Source organism: Pogona vitticeps, chromosome 1, assembly GCF_051106095.1.
Source record: "Pogona vitticeps strain Pit_001003342236 chromosome 1, PviZW2.1, whole genome shotgun sequence".
NCBI lineage: Eukaryota > Metazoa > Chordata > Lepidosauria > Squamata > Agamidae > Pogona > Pogona vitticeps.
The window spans coordinates 116675067-116689659 of NC_135783.1; the positions used below are offsets into that span (position 1 = coordinate 116675067).

Here is a 14593-nt window from a genome sequence, read left to right on the forward strand (position 1 = left end):
GCAATCTGCTGAACCTGGCAAAAGGCAGACCTAGCTTTTTTTTGGCTGTTCCATTGAGAGTGCCAGGTCTATGAAAACTCCCAAGCTGCAAACCTGATCCCTAAGGGAGACAGTAACTGTATTCAACTTGGGGAGAGTCCCACTCAACCAGTTGAGAGGGCCCCAGACAGGAGGATCTCCATCTTGTCTAGGTTCAGTTTCAAATTACTGGCCTCTGTCCAATCCGTGATCAAGACCAGGCAGTGTTCAAGGAACCAGACAGCATCCACTGCACATGAGTAAAGCAGCGGTCCCCAACCGCAGACTGGCTGAGCCTCTGAGGAAGGCAGGGCATCCCCTGTGCTTATGTGAGTGCGCATGCGCGAAGCGGTGGGGGAGTGTGTGCCCGCCAGCACCAGCATGAGTGCTCCCCCACCCCTTTGCGCATGCGGAGGAGTGCCTGAACACCCGCCCACACACCCCTTCACACGGGCACTCAGGCACATGCATGAAGGGGTAGGGGAGCTCTCACGCCAGCGTTGGCACACATGCACAAAGCAGCTGTGGGGAGGAGCATGCATGGGGGAGGGTGCGGGAGGTCTGTCTCCGCAGCCCAGTCCGGCTCAGGCCACAGAGAGATTTGTGTGTCGTCAGCATCTGGATGACCTCTCCCAATGGCTTCACACAGATGTTGAAGAACACTGGGAAGATGGTCAACCCCTGCAGGACCCCATAACACAGGGTTCATGAGGTCAAAATAGTCTCCCTAACCTGAACCATCTGTACCCAGCCAGCAGAGTGCCAGACCTCTAACCTCTAACCCAATAGCCTATCCAGGAGGATACCGTGGTTGACAATATCAGTAGCTGCTGAGAGATCCTGATGAACCAACAAGGCTGCATCCCTCCATCAGCCTCCCTCAAAATAATAGGTTGGAACACAATAATACAATATGCTACAATAAAAATGAATAAGATAATGTATAGCAAATAATAATATTCTCAAATAATATGAAATTTAAAATATCTGGTGAATATAGGAATCTGGCAGTAAGTTACAACTAAAATAGGCCCAGTGAATCAGTGGGATCCAGGGAGCAACTCCTCTGTCTGTTTCACTGATTCTATGGGCCTACCTTAGTTGTAATTTACTACTGGATTTCAGCCATTGCCTCAGGGCCCAACAATGGCCACTAAGAACCTAACTCCACTGCTTCAATGGCAGGGATGGACTCAACAACTCTGCTCAGAATAAGAACATCTACACTTCTGCTATCTCGCTTCCTTGAGCCTTCAGAAAAAAAAAGATACATATGCACAACATCAAGAGCCAGGTTCTCCCATCCACGTTCTCTAATTGAGGTCAACTAGATCAGTGGTTCTTAACCTTTGTTACTCGGATGTTTTTGAACTGCAACTCCCAGAAACCCCAGCCAGCACAGTTGGTGGTGAAGGCTTCTGGGAGTTGCAGTCCAAAACTCCTGAGTAACCTAAGGTTAAGAACCAGTGAACTAGATAATGGCTGAACATACTCCCTCTACTCAAGAGGTGGAAACCATGTATCTGACACAAAATTAACTACCCGTATTTTTTGCACCATAAGACGCACTTTTTCTCCCAAAAAAACTGGGGGGGAAGTGCATGCGTCTTATGGAGCAAATACTGTCCCCTCCATGCCACCATCGCTGGCTTCCCAGGCCTCCGGAGGCCTCAGCAGGCCCCGTGGGGGCCTCCCCCAGGCACCATCGCTGGCTTCCCAGGCCTCCGGAGGCCTCAGCAGGCCCCGTGGGGGAGTCCCCCACCACCACCATCGCTGGCTTCTGAGGACCTCCAGGAGGCTTTTGACCGGTAAGGTGCTGCTTTTTACTTTTTAAAAAATGTTCTGGGTGGGTTTTGGAGGGTAGATTTGGGCTGGGGGTATGTTTCTATGTTGCTTTGTGTTTTGGTGATTTTTTTGCAGTCCCAGCATGGGACTTGCTCTGTTTATTTATTTTTACTTTATTTTTTGGTATTTAAAAATTAGTTGCTGCTTTTTACTTTTTAAAAAATGTTCTGGGTGGGTTTTGGAGGGTAGATTTGGGCTGGGGGTATGTTTCTATGTTGCTTTGTGTTTTGGTGATTTTTTTGCAGTCCCAGCATGAGACATGCTCTGTTTATTTATTTTTACTTTATTTTTTGGTATTTAAAAATTAGTTGCTGCTTTTTACTTTTTAAAAAATGTTCTGGGTGGGTTTTGGAGGGTAGATTTGGGCTGGGGGCATGTTTCTATGTTGCTTTGTTTTTTGGTGATTTTTTTTGGCAGTCCCAGTGTGGGACTTGCTCTGTTTATATATTTTTATTTTATTTTAATTTTCAGTATTTCAAAATTAAGTGCGTCTTAACGTCCGGTGCGTCTTATGGAGCAAAAAATACGGGTATACAATTTACCAGTTGGTCTCTTCTGACCATAAATTGTTAAATTCAGGGAACTTGACATCATGCACTAGTGAGGATAATGGGGAACACAGCCACTCACAATCCTTGCTGAACACCAGGTACACTGATTTCTGCAATACCACTGCAATATTCATATAATTATGTGACTAGGATCACTAACATCCCAGGGAATTTAAAACTCTTGTTCTTTAAATTATTCACACTATAATTCTTTGAATTCTTTAAATAACTGTTAGGATTATTCTCCATCTTCTACATAGCAGCCTTCTATAGGATAGCTCTGATATATGACTTGCTGTTATTTATACATAGGAGCATGCTTATGCTCGGGTATGGAAAGAATCTGTGTGTGTAAACTGAGTTGGTTGGTATCACTGTGATGGATAAAAATCGTGTCCTTTTTGTTGTTGCACATGCTCACTGACTTTCTAGTTTGCATGGAATATATGGAGATGGTTTTGAAGTGCAAGATTGCACCTTTGAGGAATGTTGTGGGAGTGTCTATCAATATATCTGTTGCTGCACTTTTGACCCTGCTGCAGAGGAAAAGATCATGACTATATTATGCCTCATTAATCTTGGAATAAGGGAGAGCTACACAGCAGTCCTGCCTGATATGTCTTTAAGGTACTTTAAACACTTAAATAAACAGAACTGGAATACAGTATTACCTTCCTTTCATCCAACAGCATTTTGACTTTGAAGATCATAACATCATTCACAGACACTTCTTCATTTTTATAGAGAATTTGAAAGGTTTTACTGCAGATTACATTGTCATGGGCTGATGCTGGAAAGGCAAGATCAGCAGCTGAAATCAATAAAATATTAAAAACTAATTATGATTCAGAACATCAAAACATTGCCTCTAATGATTTTAAATGTGGGTAATAGCAGTAGTTTTATTATTCTTACACAATGTGGTCAAATGAAAATAGTCATTCAGATAATTAAAAACCTGTTGTTAAGCAAATAAGTAAATGCTTTAATTTAAGTTCGGAGATAACAGTGGAACTTGCAAACCAAATCCAGCTCTGAGTGTATAACTCCAGGGAAGAAATAAATTCAATTGAGTCAGTAAGCAACAAGATGCAGAGTTATTATAAAGGAATGCAGTAGAAGTGGGGAACAGCTTTAAATGGCACTTACACTTGATCTTTTTTCTTCCCCCCTCCACAAACAGTCCACTGAAACTTCAATAACAATGGGGCACCTTAAAGACTATTAAGTTCTGCTGGTTTAAACCTTTGCAGATTTCAGCCCACATCTCAAATGCACATAATACAGCGTCAGCCAGCAGACAGTTAATCACAGGGAGAAAGAGGGACATGAGATGTAGCATAAAATGCAAAAGGTCCCAGCATGTTAATGACCTAAAGCAGGAACAGAGAACTTTATGAGCCTGAGAGCAAAACTTTTGTCCCAAGCACCCATAATGGGTTGTTGTTGTTGTTTAGTCGTTAAGTCATGTCCGATTCTTCGTGACCCCATGGACCAGAGCACGCTGCGCCCTCCTGTCTTCCATTGCCTCCCGGAGTTGAGTCACATTGATGTTGGTAGCTTCGATGACACTGTCCAACCATCTCGTCCTCTGTCGTCCCCTTCTCCTCTTGCCTTCACACTTTCCTAACGTCAGGGTCTTTTCCAGGGAGATTTCTCTTCTCATCAGATGGCTAAAGTATTGGAGCCTCAGCTTCAGGATCTGTCCTTCCAGTGAGCACTCAGGGTTGATTTCCTTCAAAATGGATAGGTTTGTTCTCCTTGCAGTCCAGGGGACTCTCAAGAGTCTCCTCCAGCACAATTCAATAGCATCAATTATTCTGTGGTCAGCCCCCTTTATGGGCCAGCTCTTGCTTCCATACATCACTACTGGAAAAACCATAGTTTTGACTATTCTTTTTGTTGGCAAGGTGATGTCTCTGCTTTTTAAGATGCTGTCTAGGTTTGTCATTGCTTTCCTCCCAAGAAGCAGGTGTCTTTTAATTTTGTGGCTGCTGTCCCCATCTGCAGTGATCATGGAGCCCAAGAAAGTAAAATCTGTCACTGCCTCCATATCTTCCCCTTCTATTTGCCAGGAGGAGATGGGACCAGTGGCCATGATCTTAGTTTATTTGATGTTGAGCTTCAAACCATTTTTTTGCGCTCTCCTCTTTCACCCTCATTAAGAGGTGTGACATTCACCTCTATGAAGCACCTACTTTTTGTGCCCTCACAAAGGTTCCCATCTTTGTTTCCCTCACTGCCACCAGTGGATTACCTCTATCCACAAGACTAAAGATGTTTGTGCAAGCACATGTCTGGTAATTGCAAACAGAACTTATTTATTGAAGTGTAGCAAAGTTAATAATGGGGAGCCCCCTCAGCCCGGTTATAACAAACGTCTACATGGAGCATTTTGAAAAACTGGCCCTGGCTTCGGTACCCCGGTACCATCTCAACAGCATCCACCCAAATATACAATTCACCATGGAAAAAGAAATATAGGGTAAACTCCAGTTCTTAGATGTCATGGTTGTATGCAAAACTGACCTCCGATTGGGATAAAGGGTCTACAGAAAACCCACCCACACAGACTGGTACCTACACAAAAACTCCAACCACCACCCACAACAAAAAAAGAGGCATAATCAAAACGCTAGTAGACCGTGCAAATTGGAACTGTGACGCTCAGTTTCTCAGCACTGAACTCAACCATCTGAATTGGGCCCTACAGGCAAATGGCTACTCCAAAAATGAAATCACAAGAGCCGTCAAACCAAGAAAACACCACCAATCTGAAGAAGAAAAACAGCCACCCACAAATAAAGTATTTCCCCGCATGGGGAAGCTTTTGAAAAACACAACCTACAAACAGTATTCAAGCCCACCATAAAAATACAACAAATGTTACAGTCAGCAAAGGACAGAAGGGACCCCCTCACCACCGCAGGAGTATACCGGATACCTTGCAGTTATGGCCAGGTATATACAGTGGTGCCTCGCATAGCGAGGTTAATCCGTTCTGGATTAACCTTCGCTATGCTGAAGCATCGTTGAACGGGGCAGGGAATACTCACCGTTCAGCGATGCTTCTTAATGGCCGGCAGTCATTTTCACGCCCTCGCCTCGCTTAACGAGGGCGCGAAAACGCTGCGCGCAGCCATTTTAGGCCATTTCCGGGCTTCCGGCGGCCATTTTGGCCGCCAAACAGCTGATCGTCGGGCTTCGTTTTGCGAAGATCGGTAAGCGAAACGCTTACCAGTCTTCGCAAAGCGAATTTTGCCCTATTAGAAAAACGTTGAGCGATCGCATTAGCGATCCAAAAAAACGGATCGCTATGCGATTTCATCGTTATACGGTGCGCTCGTTAAGCGAGGCACCACTGTATTGGAACCACAAAACGAAGCATCCACACCAGAATCAAAGAACATGAGAGACACTGCAGACTAAAACAACCGGCAAAATCTGGAGTAGCTGAACATGCCCTAAAACAAAATGGACATGAAATTCTATTTCAAAATACTGAAATACTGGAAAACACCAGCAATCATTACGTCAGACTGCACAGGGAAGCCATTGAAATCCACAAGCACCAGCAGAACTTCAACAAAAAAATTACCTGTTGAGGGAGGCCGACAGGGGCAAAATCTCCCTGCTGGTCCTCCTCGACATCTCGGCGGCCTTTGATACCGTCGACCACGGTATCCTCCTGGGGAGGCTCTCTGAGTTGGGAATTGGTGGCTCGGCACTTGCCTGGCTCCATTCCTTCTTGGGGGACCGTTCTGAGAGAGTTCATCTTGGGGAGAGCGTCTCGGCCCCGTGGAGTCTCAATTGTGGGGTTCCACAGGGGTTGATTATCTCCCTAATGCTGTTTAACATCTATATGAGGCCGCTGGGTGGGGTCATTAGGGGATGTGGGGCTTCGTGTCATCAATATGCCGATGACACCCAGCTCTACATCTCCTTTTCATCAACTGCAGGTGATGCTGTCCTTTCCCTTCAGCGTTGCCTGGGGGCCGTACTGCAATGGATGCAGGAGAACGGACTGAGGCTGAATCCAGATAAGACGGAAGTTCTGAGGGTGGGTGCCCCTGTGGTAGGTGGCTTGGGTGGCTCACTAACATTTGGGGGACCACTTTGGCCGCGAAGAGTGGGGTCCGCAGCCTCGGCATATATTTGGACCCGACGCTCACCATGGAAACTCAGGTGGCGTCGGTAGTCCGCACTGCATTTTTCCATCTTTGGCGGATTGCCCGGCTGCGACCCTATCTCGACATGGGGGCGCTCACTACCTTGGTGCATGCGCTCGTAATCTCAAGATTAGATCACTGTAACACGCTCTACGTGGGGCTGCCTTTGAGGCTGACACGGAAACTTCAGGTGGTGCAGAATGCAGTGGCCAGGCTCCTTACAGGAGTGAGAAAATATCAACACATCTCTCCAATGCTGGCCGCATTGCATTGGCTGCCCATCTTTTTCTGTGTCAACTTCAAAGTTTTAATGCTTACTTATAAGGCCCTAAACGGTTTAGGACCTCGATATTTGGCGGAACGCCTCCTCCCACCAAGGTCTACCTGGATCACCCGCGCAAGTCAGGAGGTGAGGCTGAGGAGCCTGACGCCGAGAGAGGCCCGGAAGGAGAAGACACGAAACCGGGCCTTCTCGGCGGTGGCTCCTCGCCTCTGGAACAATCTCCCTCTGGCGATTCGCGCGGCCCCCACGCTGGGCACTTTAAAAACCCAATTAAAAACATGGCTGTTTATTCAGGCCTTCCCTCCAGCCAACTCTTGATTTTTTCTTACTTTTCCTTTTTATTTTTACTGCTGTTCTTGTTTGATTATTATGTATTTGTCTGTTTTATTATTTGATTTTATATTTGGAAGCCGCCTAGAGTGGTCCGGTGGGCCAGATAGGCGGGGTATAAATTAAATAAATAAATAAATAAAAAAGAGGAAAGTGTGAACCTCAACAAAACTTGACTCCCAGCTCTCAAAAATACAGAGTGCAAAAGGTCAACGAACTCTACCCAGCCACAAGGACCAGGGATCACTACACCTAAAAGACCAGCTAATGACACCTATCAACCACAGTGACCGATGATCTCTTCTCCTTAGCACAACAATACACCCACAACAATACACAGTAATCACCCATCTACAGAAAAAGACAAAAGCCTCTCTCACAGCCATAAATACTGCGCTCTCAAGCCAACTATACCAGAGCACAGAGTGCTGTCCTCTGAAGATGCCGGCCACTGAGACTGGTGGAACGTTAGGAAGAACAACCTTCAGTACACGGCCAAAGAGCCCGAAAAACCCACAACAACCACTGTGCAGCTTGTTCAAGGCTGTACAGGCTGGCTTTTCTGGGAGGCACAGTGGGACATTGAGCTTTCAACCTCTGGCTTCATAGCCAGATACCTAACTCACTGAACTACCCAGCCAGCTCAGGAGCGGATATCGCTATTCTCTTATTTATTTATTTTTAGTTGCTCTGGCTAGTCTTAGGGAGAGTGTATGCAGCTTGCACTCTTGGTTTAAGAAATTTCCATTAAGATATTTTAACAGTCACATAGACATGACAAGTACAGATCTTAACAGTGGTCAGTGAGAGTTCTTGAATAGTCAGTCATTGGTGGGTAAGAAGTACTACCAAGTGCAGTTAACAGATTAAAAAGAATATTATGCTGACAGTGTTTGTCTAAGCCAAGGATCAGAAAGAGCTTATCTTATGGACATAAGCTCCGCTAATGCTGCAATAGACAACTACCCTTCAATTCCTGGCCACCTCTCCCCTCCCAAATTTTCAGAAGCCCCCTTAGAATGCTTGTTAAATATAGTAATACTACCACTTCATTATTTGAATAAAATAAGATTTATCTAAGAATTAAGGGTTTTGTCAAGACCCAGTCATTTTGTGCAACCTTATAACAGCCTTATATTAATATTTGCATACATGATCTCCAGGTTTACACACACTGTAAGAAGTATTCATACGAACAAAATTGCTAGCTGTTGACTATTAGATCATAGGTTTTACATTTTTTCAATTAATTTAAAATGTATTTATTGAGGTTTTTCACATATACTAAAATCAACCACTCAATCCATTAGAAGCCAGGTGCTTAACTACTTAACACACCTTCAGCTAACTGACAGTGGCAATAAAATTACCACATAGTCTTGAAAAACCGAAACAGACATGAAAATGTTCATACTTACTGGCCGCACGTAGTAAGCTTGCTTCAATTTTATGTGGAACTCTTGGAGGAATCTTCATAGATACACGAATCTGGTAAAAGCTACAACAGACAAAATTATTCCCAAACTTATGCTGTTTACTATAGCAAAATATTCATTTCAAACGTTTTACCCCATCTTCCCTCCAAACATGGTGTTCAAGACTGCTTACAAAGTCCATGAAAGACCCCATCATAAAAATAATTATGTAGTAGATCAGCAAATCACATTGCTATTAAAAGCAACTGAAATAATCCATTACCAATTACAAAAAGGACAACGAAACAGAAAACACGTCCCCTAACAGCCTAGTAGGTATCAGGAAAAAATGAAGTTTTCCAACTGGATTTATGTCTACACTTGACAACAATATTTGGACATGAGAAGTAATTAGACCCATCTTCCAATTCCTGTTGAAGTTATTCCTAGAGTCTTTTTTTATCCTGACATTTTAATCATGTTGATTATTTTTGGAAGCTCTATATTTTCAGGAGTTTGCTTGAGTGATGCTGATTTCTTTAGAGTAGAACGCTAGCTACTGTCCCTCTGCAACTTTGTATAGAGAAGCTGGGGTTTTTAACCTCTTTCTTTGGAGGTGCATCCTCTGGCAGAAAACAGAGTAGATATGAATTTAGTCATATGATTTCCATCCTCACCCTTACCCTCAGTGCATCTCTGCTTGCCATATTCTGGTTATATTTATATTTTCCACAATTTCATTGCCCAGGGCAAATTTTCAAACACCGGAAGTGTCAATGAACAGAGAGAGAATTACTGGAGGTAGAGACCCTCTGGGCAAGGAGATTGTGGAAAAATATGTATTGTGAAAAAATATATTCAGGGGGAGGAGGAAACACACTGAGGGGTTTTTAGTAGCAATTTAAACTGTGATATGAACAAAATGTATCTTGTCATCATCTATTTACTTCTTTGTTACCTTTCCACAAGAGTGCATCGGAAGTGGCGCACAACTGAATAGCAGGAAATACAAAGTTTGAAAAAACAAAACAAATGATTACAGATAACCACTGATGTGCTTTCGCTGGATCCCACTGTTTCTACAAGGTCAACAACCTCACCTTCCCGCAGTACCTTTTTAGGAAACCCTCTGCAGCATGTATTTTGGCATCATACGGGACAGCAATAGGAAGGGTAGGAGAAGGAAGTTTCTACTCTGCTGGCATTTGATATTGACATATATGGTTGGATCTTAGCCACATTAAGGATAATGATTCATTCAGTACAAATAAAACTGAATATTTATACTTTATACAAATAAACTGATGGAACAAACTAACCTTGTTAGCATTAAAAAGGAGAATAAAAACAATATTATTTATAAGGACAAATAGAGTCTATTTCACAGGGTTCCCCACAGATCTACTTAATAGTGATTAGCTCTCAGCTCTCTCCATGGTCTTTCACTTCAAGTGGTAAAGACTGCTAGTGCTCTCTCAAGCTCCTACAACCTCATGCAATAATTATTGACATCTCTGAGTTGGGAAGAAATCTTACCTTCTGAACTGGTACTTTCTAGGCCTAAATTTCCCCTCATGCAGCCCATTGATTTCCTGAAATTATTTGTTCATATTACTCATCTGAAGAGAAGTTAATTGAAGTTATTCTATGGTTTCACTTCAGAAATTTTACATTTTGTTACTGGGATGCCCTGGACTAAGCTATTACGGCACTATTCCAACCTCTTTTGCATACTCTCTGGCCTCATTAATTTGAGGGCAACCAAATATTTCTCTAATCAGTCACGAGAGTTTACGAAGATGCATCTACATTATACTGTGTGTAGGGAAACTGCCTTGTTTATTTTTCAGTTTTCTGTTTGCTAATAATTCTCAGTTTGGGGCCCAGAACATAGATCCCATGTGATAATCTTAATCCAAATATCATTACTAAACAATACAAAGGCAGCTGGATTTCTAATACACAATGAAGATTTTGGTGTTATAAAATAGTATAGTTTTTAATATATAATGTATGTATCTATCTGCTAATCCTAACACGATAATCTCATATGGGTCAATTCAGGATAGGTATGTCAACAAGCTAAAATTCCATTCTCCTCTAAATACAAAGCACACTAATTCTGCAGAGGGTAGCTATGTTTTTACATTTTTAAAGAATTGCAATAAATCAGGGTAAAGGCTTTCAGAAAGTAATTGATTAAATAAAATGTTAATTTAATAAACGAATGAGCCATTAGTTGCTTTATGAAACATTTGCTTAAGGATTCCATTAAAATATATGGCAGAATTTACAAGATGTTTAAAAAAAAGGCAGGAGACATCTAACTGCATGTACCTGGGAAGTGATGGTATACATGTATTTCAGCTATGATGTCATGACATAACATGGGTATGGATGCTTGCTCTAATTACTACTAAAGGAAGCCTTTAACTAAGTCAGCAGAGCAGCCTAGCAGAATTGTTGGAAAACAAGATATGGATTAAAAAGCTATTTGTATGACTGACAATCTGTACTAGCATCAAAAAGCTGTAATGAAAGTTAAAGACCAGAGGACATAGAGATATGAAGAGGACAATATGAATGTGTCCTCTTGTTCCTCCTTTTCTGTTGATACACTAAAAACACCTTTAGAGAGACAATGATTGAAATGTTTGCATGACTGTCAATGGAGATGTTACCAATAACATCTGATTTGCAGATGATACAATTACAGTGGTCCCTCGCTGTGTGAAAACATCGCTGTACAGATCAAAAAAAGCCATTGGAATGCATTAAACTTAGTTTAATGCGTTCCAATAGCAGCTTTACTCACCGTACAGCGATGTTTCTCCGATGGCCGGCAGCCATTTTCGCGCCCTCCCCTCGCTTAATGAGGGCGCGAAAACGCTGCGCGTGGCCATTTTGGGGCTTCTGGCGGTCATTTTGAAGCCACCGAACAGCTGATCGGCGGGTCGCAAAGCGAAGGTCGGTAAGCGAACCGCTTACCGACCTTTGCTCTGCGATTTTGAGCCATAGGGGGCGTCGGTGTGCAATCGCATTTGCGATCGCTAGAACGGCCCCGTTGTGCGGATTCGTCGTTCTATGGTGCACTCGTTGTGCGAGGCACCACTGTATTACCAGCTGATGAGTTAAATACTCAGCAAATATTACTCAGTAAAAGTCAACAAAGTAAATAAAGGACATAGTCTAAAATGAATGTTAAGAAAACCAAGTTCATCATGATCTGTAAAAAAGAAAACAGGCCAAATATGAAGTTGAAGACCCAAAGTGAAAATATTAATTGTTCTGACAAATGGTAACACCTTGAAACTGTCTGAAGAACAAACACTGAATAGTGAACAGCTGCAGCACAGCCATGCAGTAGATGTCAGCACAAAGACAACCCTAAGAAGCTTCTTGAAGATGAAGAATGTGATAAAAATTTGCAGCAAAACTTAAAAATAGCTTTGGGAATACAAACAGAAAGGTGTTTTGTATTTTCAGTTCTATACTGTATGGTTAAAATGGGCTGCCATGAAGAAGATGAAAGCAACTGCAATGTGGATTTCTTTGATTTAGAAGATGACCAATGAAGCAGCACTAAGGTAAATGAACGGAGACCAAGAAATCATAAATGCATAAAATCAAGAGACGCAGAATAATCAGGTCATCTAGTGAAAAATGAAAAGTACAGATTGCTATTGCTGATCAGTCAAGATTAAATAAATGGGAAAGTAAGTAGTAAGAAGGAGAAGAATTTATTGGCTTTAGAACTCTGGCTTTTTGGATGCAGCATATTATTGCTTAGAGTTGCTGCAAGGACACTCGACTATGAAGAACAGTTTTTAGATCTTCCACAATACCAATAGGATCTGACCTTTCTTATTTTTTATGCCAGTTTGGTTCCAGTGCTTTTACTTTAACTGAAAATATTACTAACTTCCAAATTACAATATATATAGACTAAGTTTCCTTGAAAAAATAAATGGCAGCTTGCATTTATTAAATGGGACTGCAAAATGAAGAGAAAATGTGTATTTTCTTTGAAGACTCTGAAATATGTATCTAATCATCAATATTTCACAAATTAATTGCAAAGGCTATTCAAAAGAAAATGCATGCCAATGTGTCCTGACGGATATAAAGAAAGCAACTTAGTGAGAGAAACAGCTGGAAAACTGTATGATATCCTCTGATGAAAAGTACAACCACTGGCTATACTTTTGAAACATAAGGTCTGTTTTATATTAAAACTGCAGCTTCACACACTTTGTGAATGTTTACTATCAGTCTGCGAACTCTCTCAGCCTAAGACAATCAATTCATACAAGGTAAATCAGTATGGGAAATTTTCACCAACCCTCAATTTGCTACACGTCCCTCAATTACTGTGCACACAATAAATTACAATACTGAATTAGATATTAGCAGGTGGAACTGGAGATTTTTCATCTCAAAATACAGTGGCACTTCGACTTACGAACTTAATCTGTATTGGAACGACGTTCATTAAGTCGAAATGTTTGTAAATTGAAGCACCATTTCCCATTGAAATGCATGGGAACGGGATTAATCCATTCCAGCATTTAAAAAAAAAACAACCCAAAAATAGAAATAAAAATAAACAGAGCAAGTCCCATGCTGGGACTGAAAAAAACACACACATACAAATCCAAAAACGACAACACAGAACAGAAACATAACCCCCCAGTCCAAACCCACCCTCCAAAACCCACCCAGAACAGTTTTTTAAAAAGGAAAAAGCAGCATCTGACCAGTCCGAAGCCTCCTCAGCCTCCCGGGCTTCCACTGCTGCTGTGACCACCACCGGCAACAGGCTTGAGCCTGGCGGGGGTGCTCCCAGCTTGCCTTCCAGTGGCGGGAAATTGAAATGGTGGAGGGCGGCAAGGAGCGAGTAGGAGGCAAGCCGGGAGGCAAGCAGCTGAAGAAACCTGGCCAGCTCAAGCCTCTCGGTGCTCCGCTGCCTCCCCCACGGCCAGGGGCGAGCGGCCAAGCGCCCAGCCAGCTCAAGCCTCCCGGCACTGGGCTACCGCTGCCTCCGCCGCCCCACTGCTGCCATCAGAGCACCTGGGAGGCTCAAGCCTCCTGACTCTGGGTCACCTCTGCCCCCACCAGGCTCAAGACTCCTGGCTCTGAGTCATCTCTGCCCCCACCAGAACACCCAGGAGGCTCAAGACTCCTGGCTCTGGGCTACCCCCACCGCATCCCTTTCCCTAACTGTTGGGGCGAAAGAACTACAAAGAAGCAGCCTCTTCACCACCAACAGTTAGTACAGTAAATTCAAATTTCCTGCCTTTCCCCCCCTGCCTTTTTGTGTTTGTAAGACGAAGCTCCATTCACAAGTCGAAGCAAAATTTTGTGAACGGAGCGGTCCATAAGTCGAAATGTTCCTAGGTAGGGATGTTCGTAAGTCGAGGTTCCACTGTATATTACCTTCCAGAAGTAACCTTTCACTTTATTTTACTAGCTCCAGATCTTTCTAGTGACTTAACAAACTTTTTCAGTACCACATCAGCATTTTCCTTTATGAGCCATAGAATGGAGATTAAAAATGTCAGACATCTCATGACACAGTGCTACATAAAGACAAAATATGTCAGTAAAGTTCATGCCAGATCAAGAGAGCTACCAAGGCAACATGAAACAAGAGTCAAGTTTTAAAATAAAGTGAGAAAGGCATATTTGTATTCAAATAAGATGGTAAATGTCACTCCAGATGTTATTATTTTCGTGTAATAAACAAGGTTTTATTGAACTCAAAACGAAAGCTATGCCTGTATGCACCCTTTTTTCTTTCCCTCTGTCCTCATGATTCATGCTATAATGAGATACAAGATTTGTTATGTTGCAGCTTCCAGTGGCATCAGAACTGTGAAACTGTGGTTTAATTTAGCACTGCAAAATATGACATAAACTCAAAGGTCTCTGAAAAAAGCAATTCACTATATTTCCATTAAACTAAACACCACTGGTCAAGTG

At 42.6% G+C, this 14593-nt stretch overlaps 1 protein-coding gene across 5 annotated transcripts in view; it reads right to left on the minus strand.

Moving 5' to 3' along the window:
- Positions 1-14593, minus strand: part of FAM135A (family with sequence similarity 135 member A) — a 73118-nt gene that overhangs the window by 39225 nt on the left and 19300 nt on the right. For all 5 annotated transcript variants that reach the window (XM_020785840.3, XM_020785841.3, XM_020785839.3 and 2 more), the window contains exons 4-5: positions 8615-8694; positions 3086-3225 (exon numbers count right to left, since the gene is read on the minus strand). In XM_020785840.3, coding sequence (XP_020641499.3) covers positions 3086-3225; positions 8615-8694 — 220 coding nt within the window. The remainder of the gene's footprint in view (positions 1-3085; positions 3226-8614; positions 8695-14593) is intronic.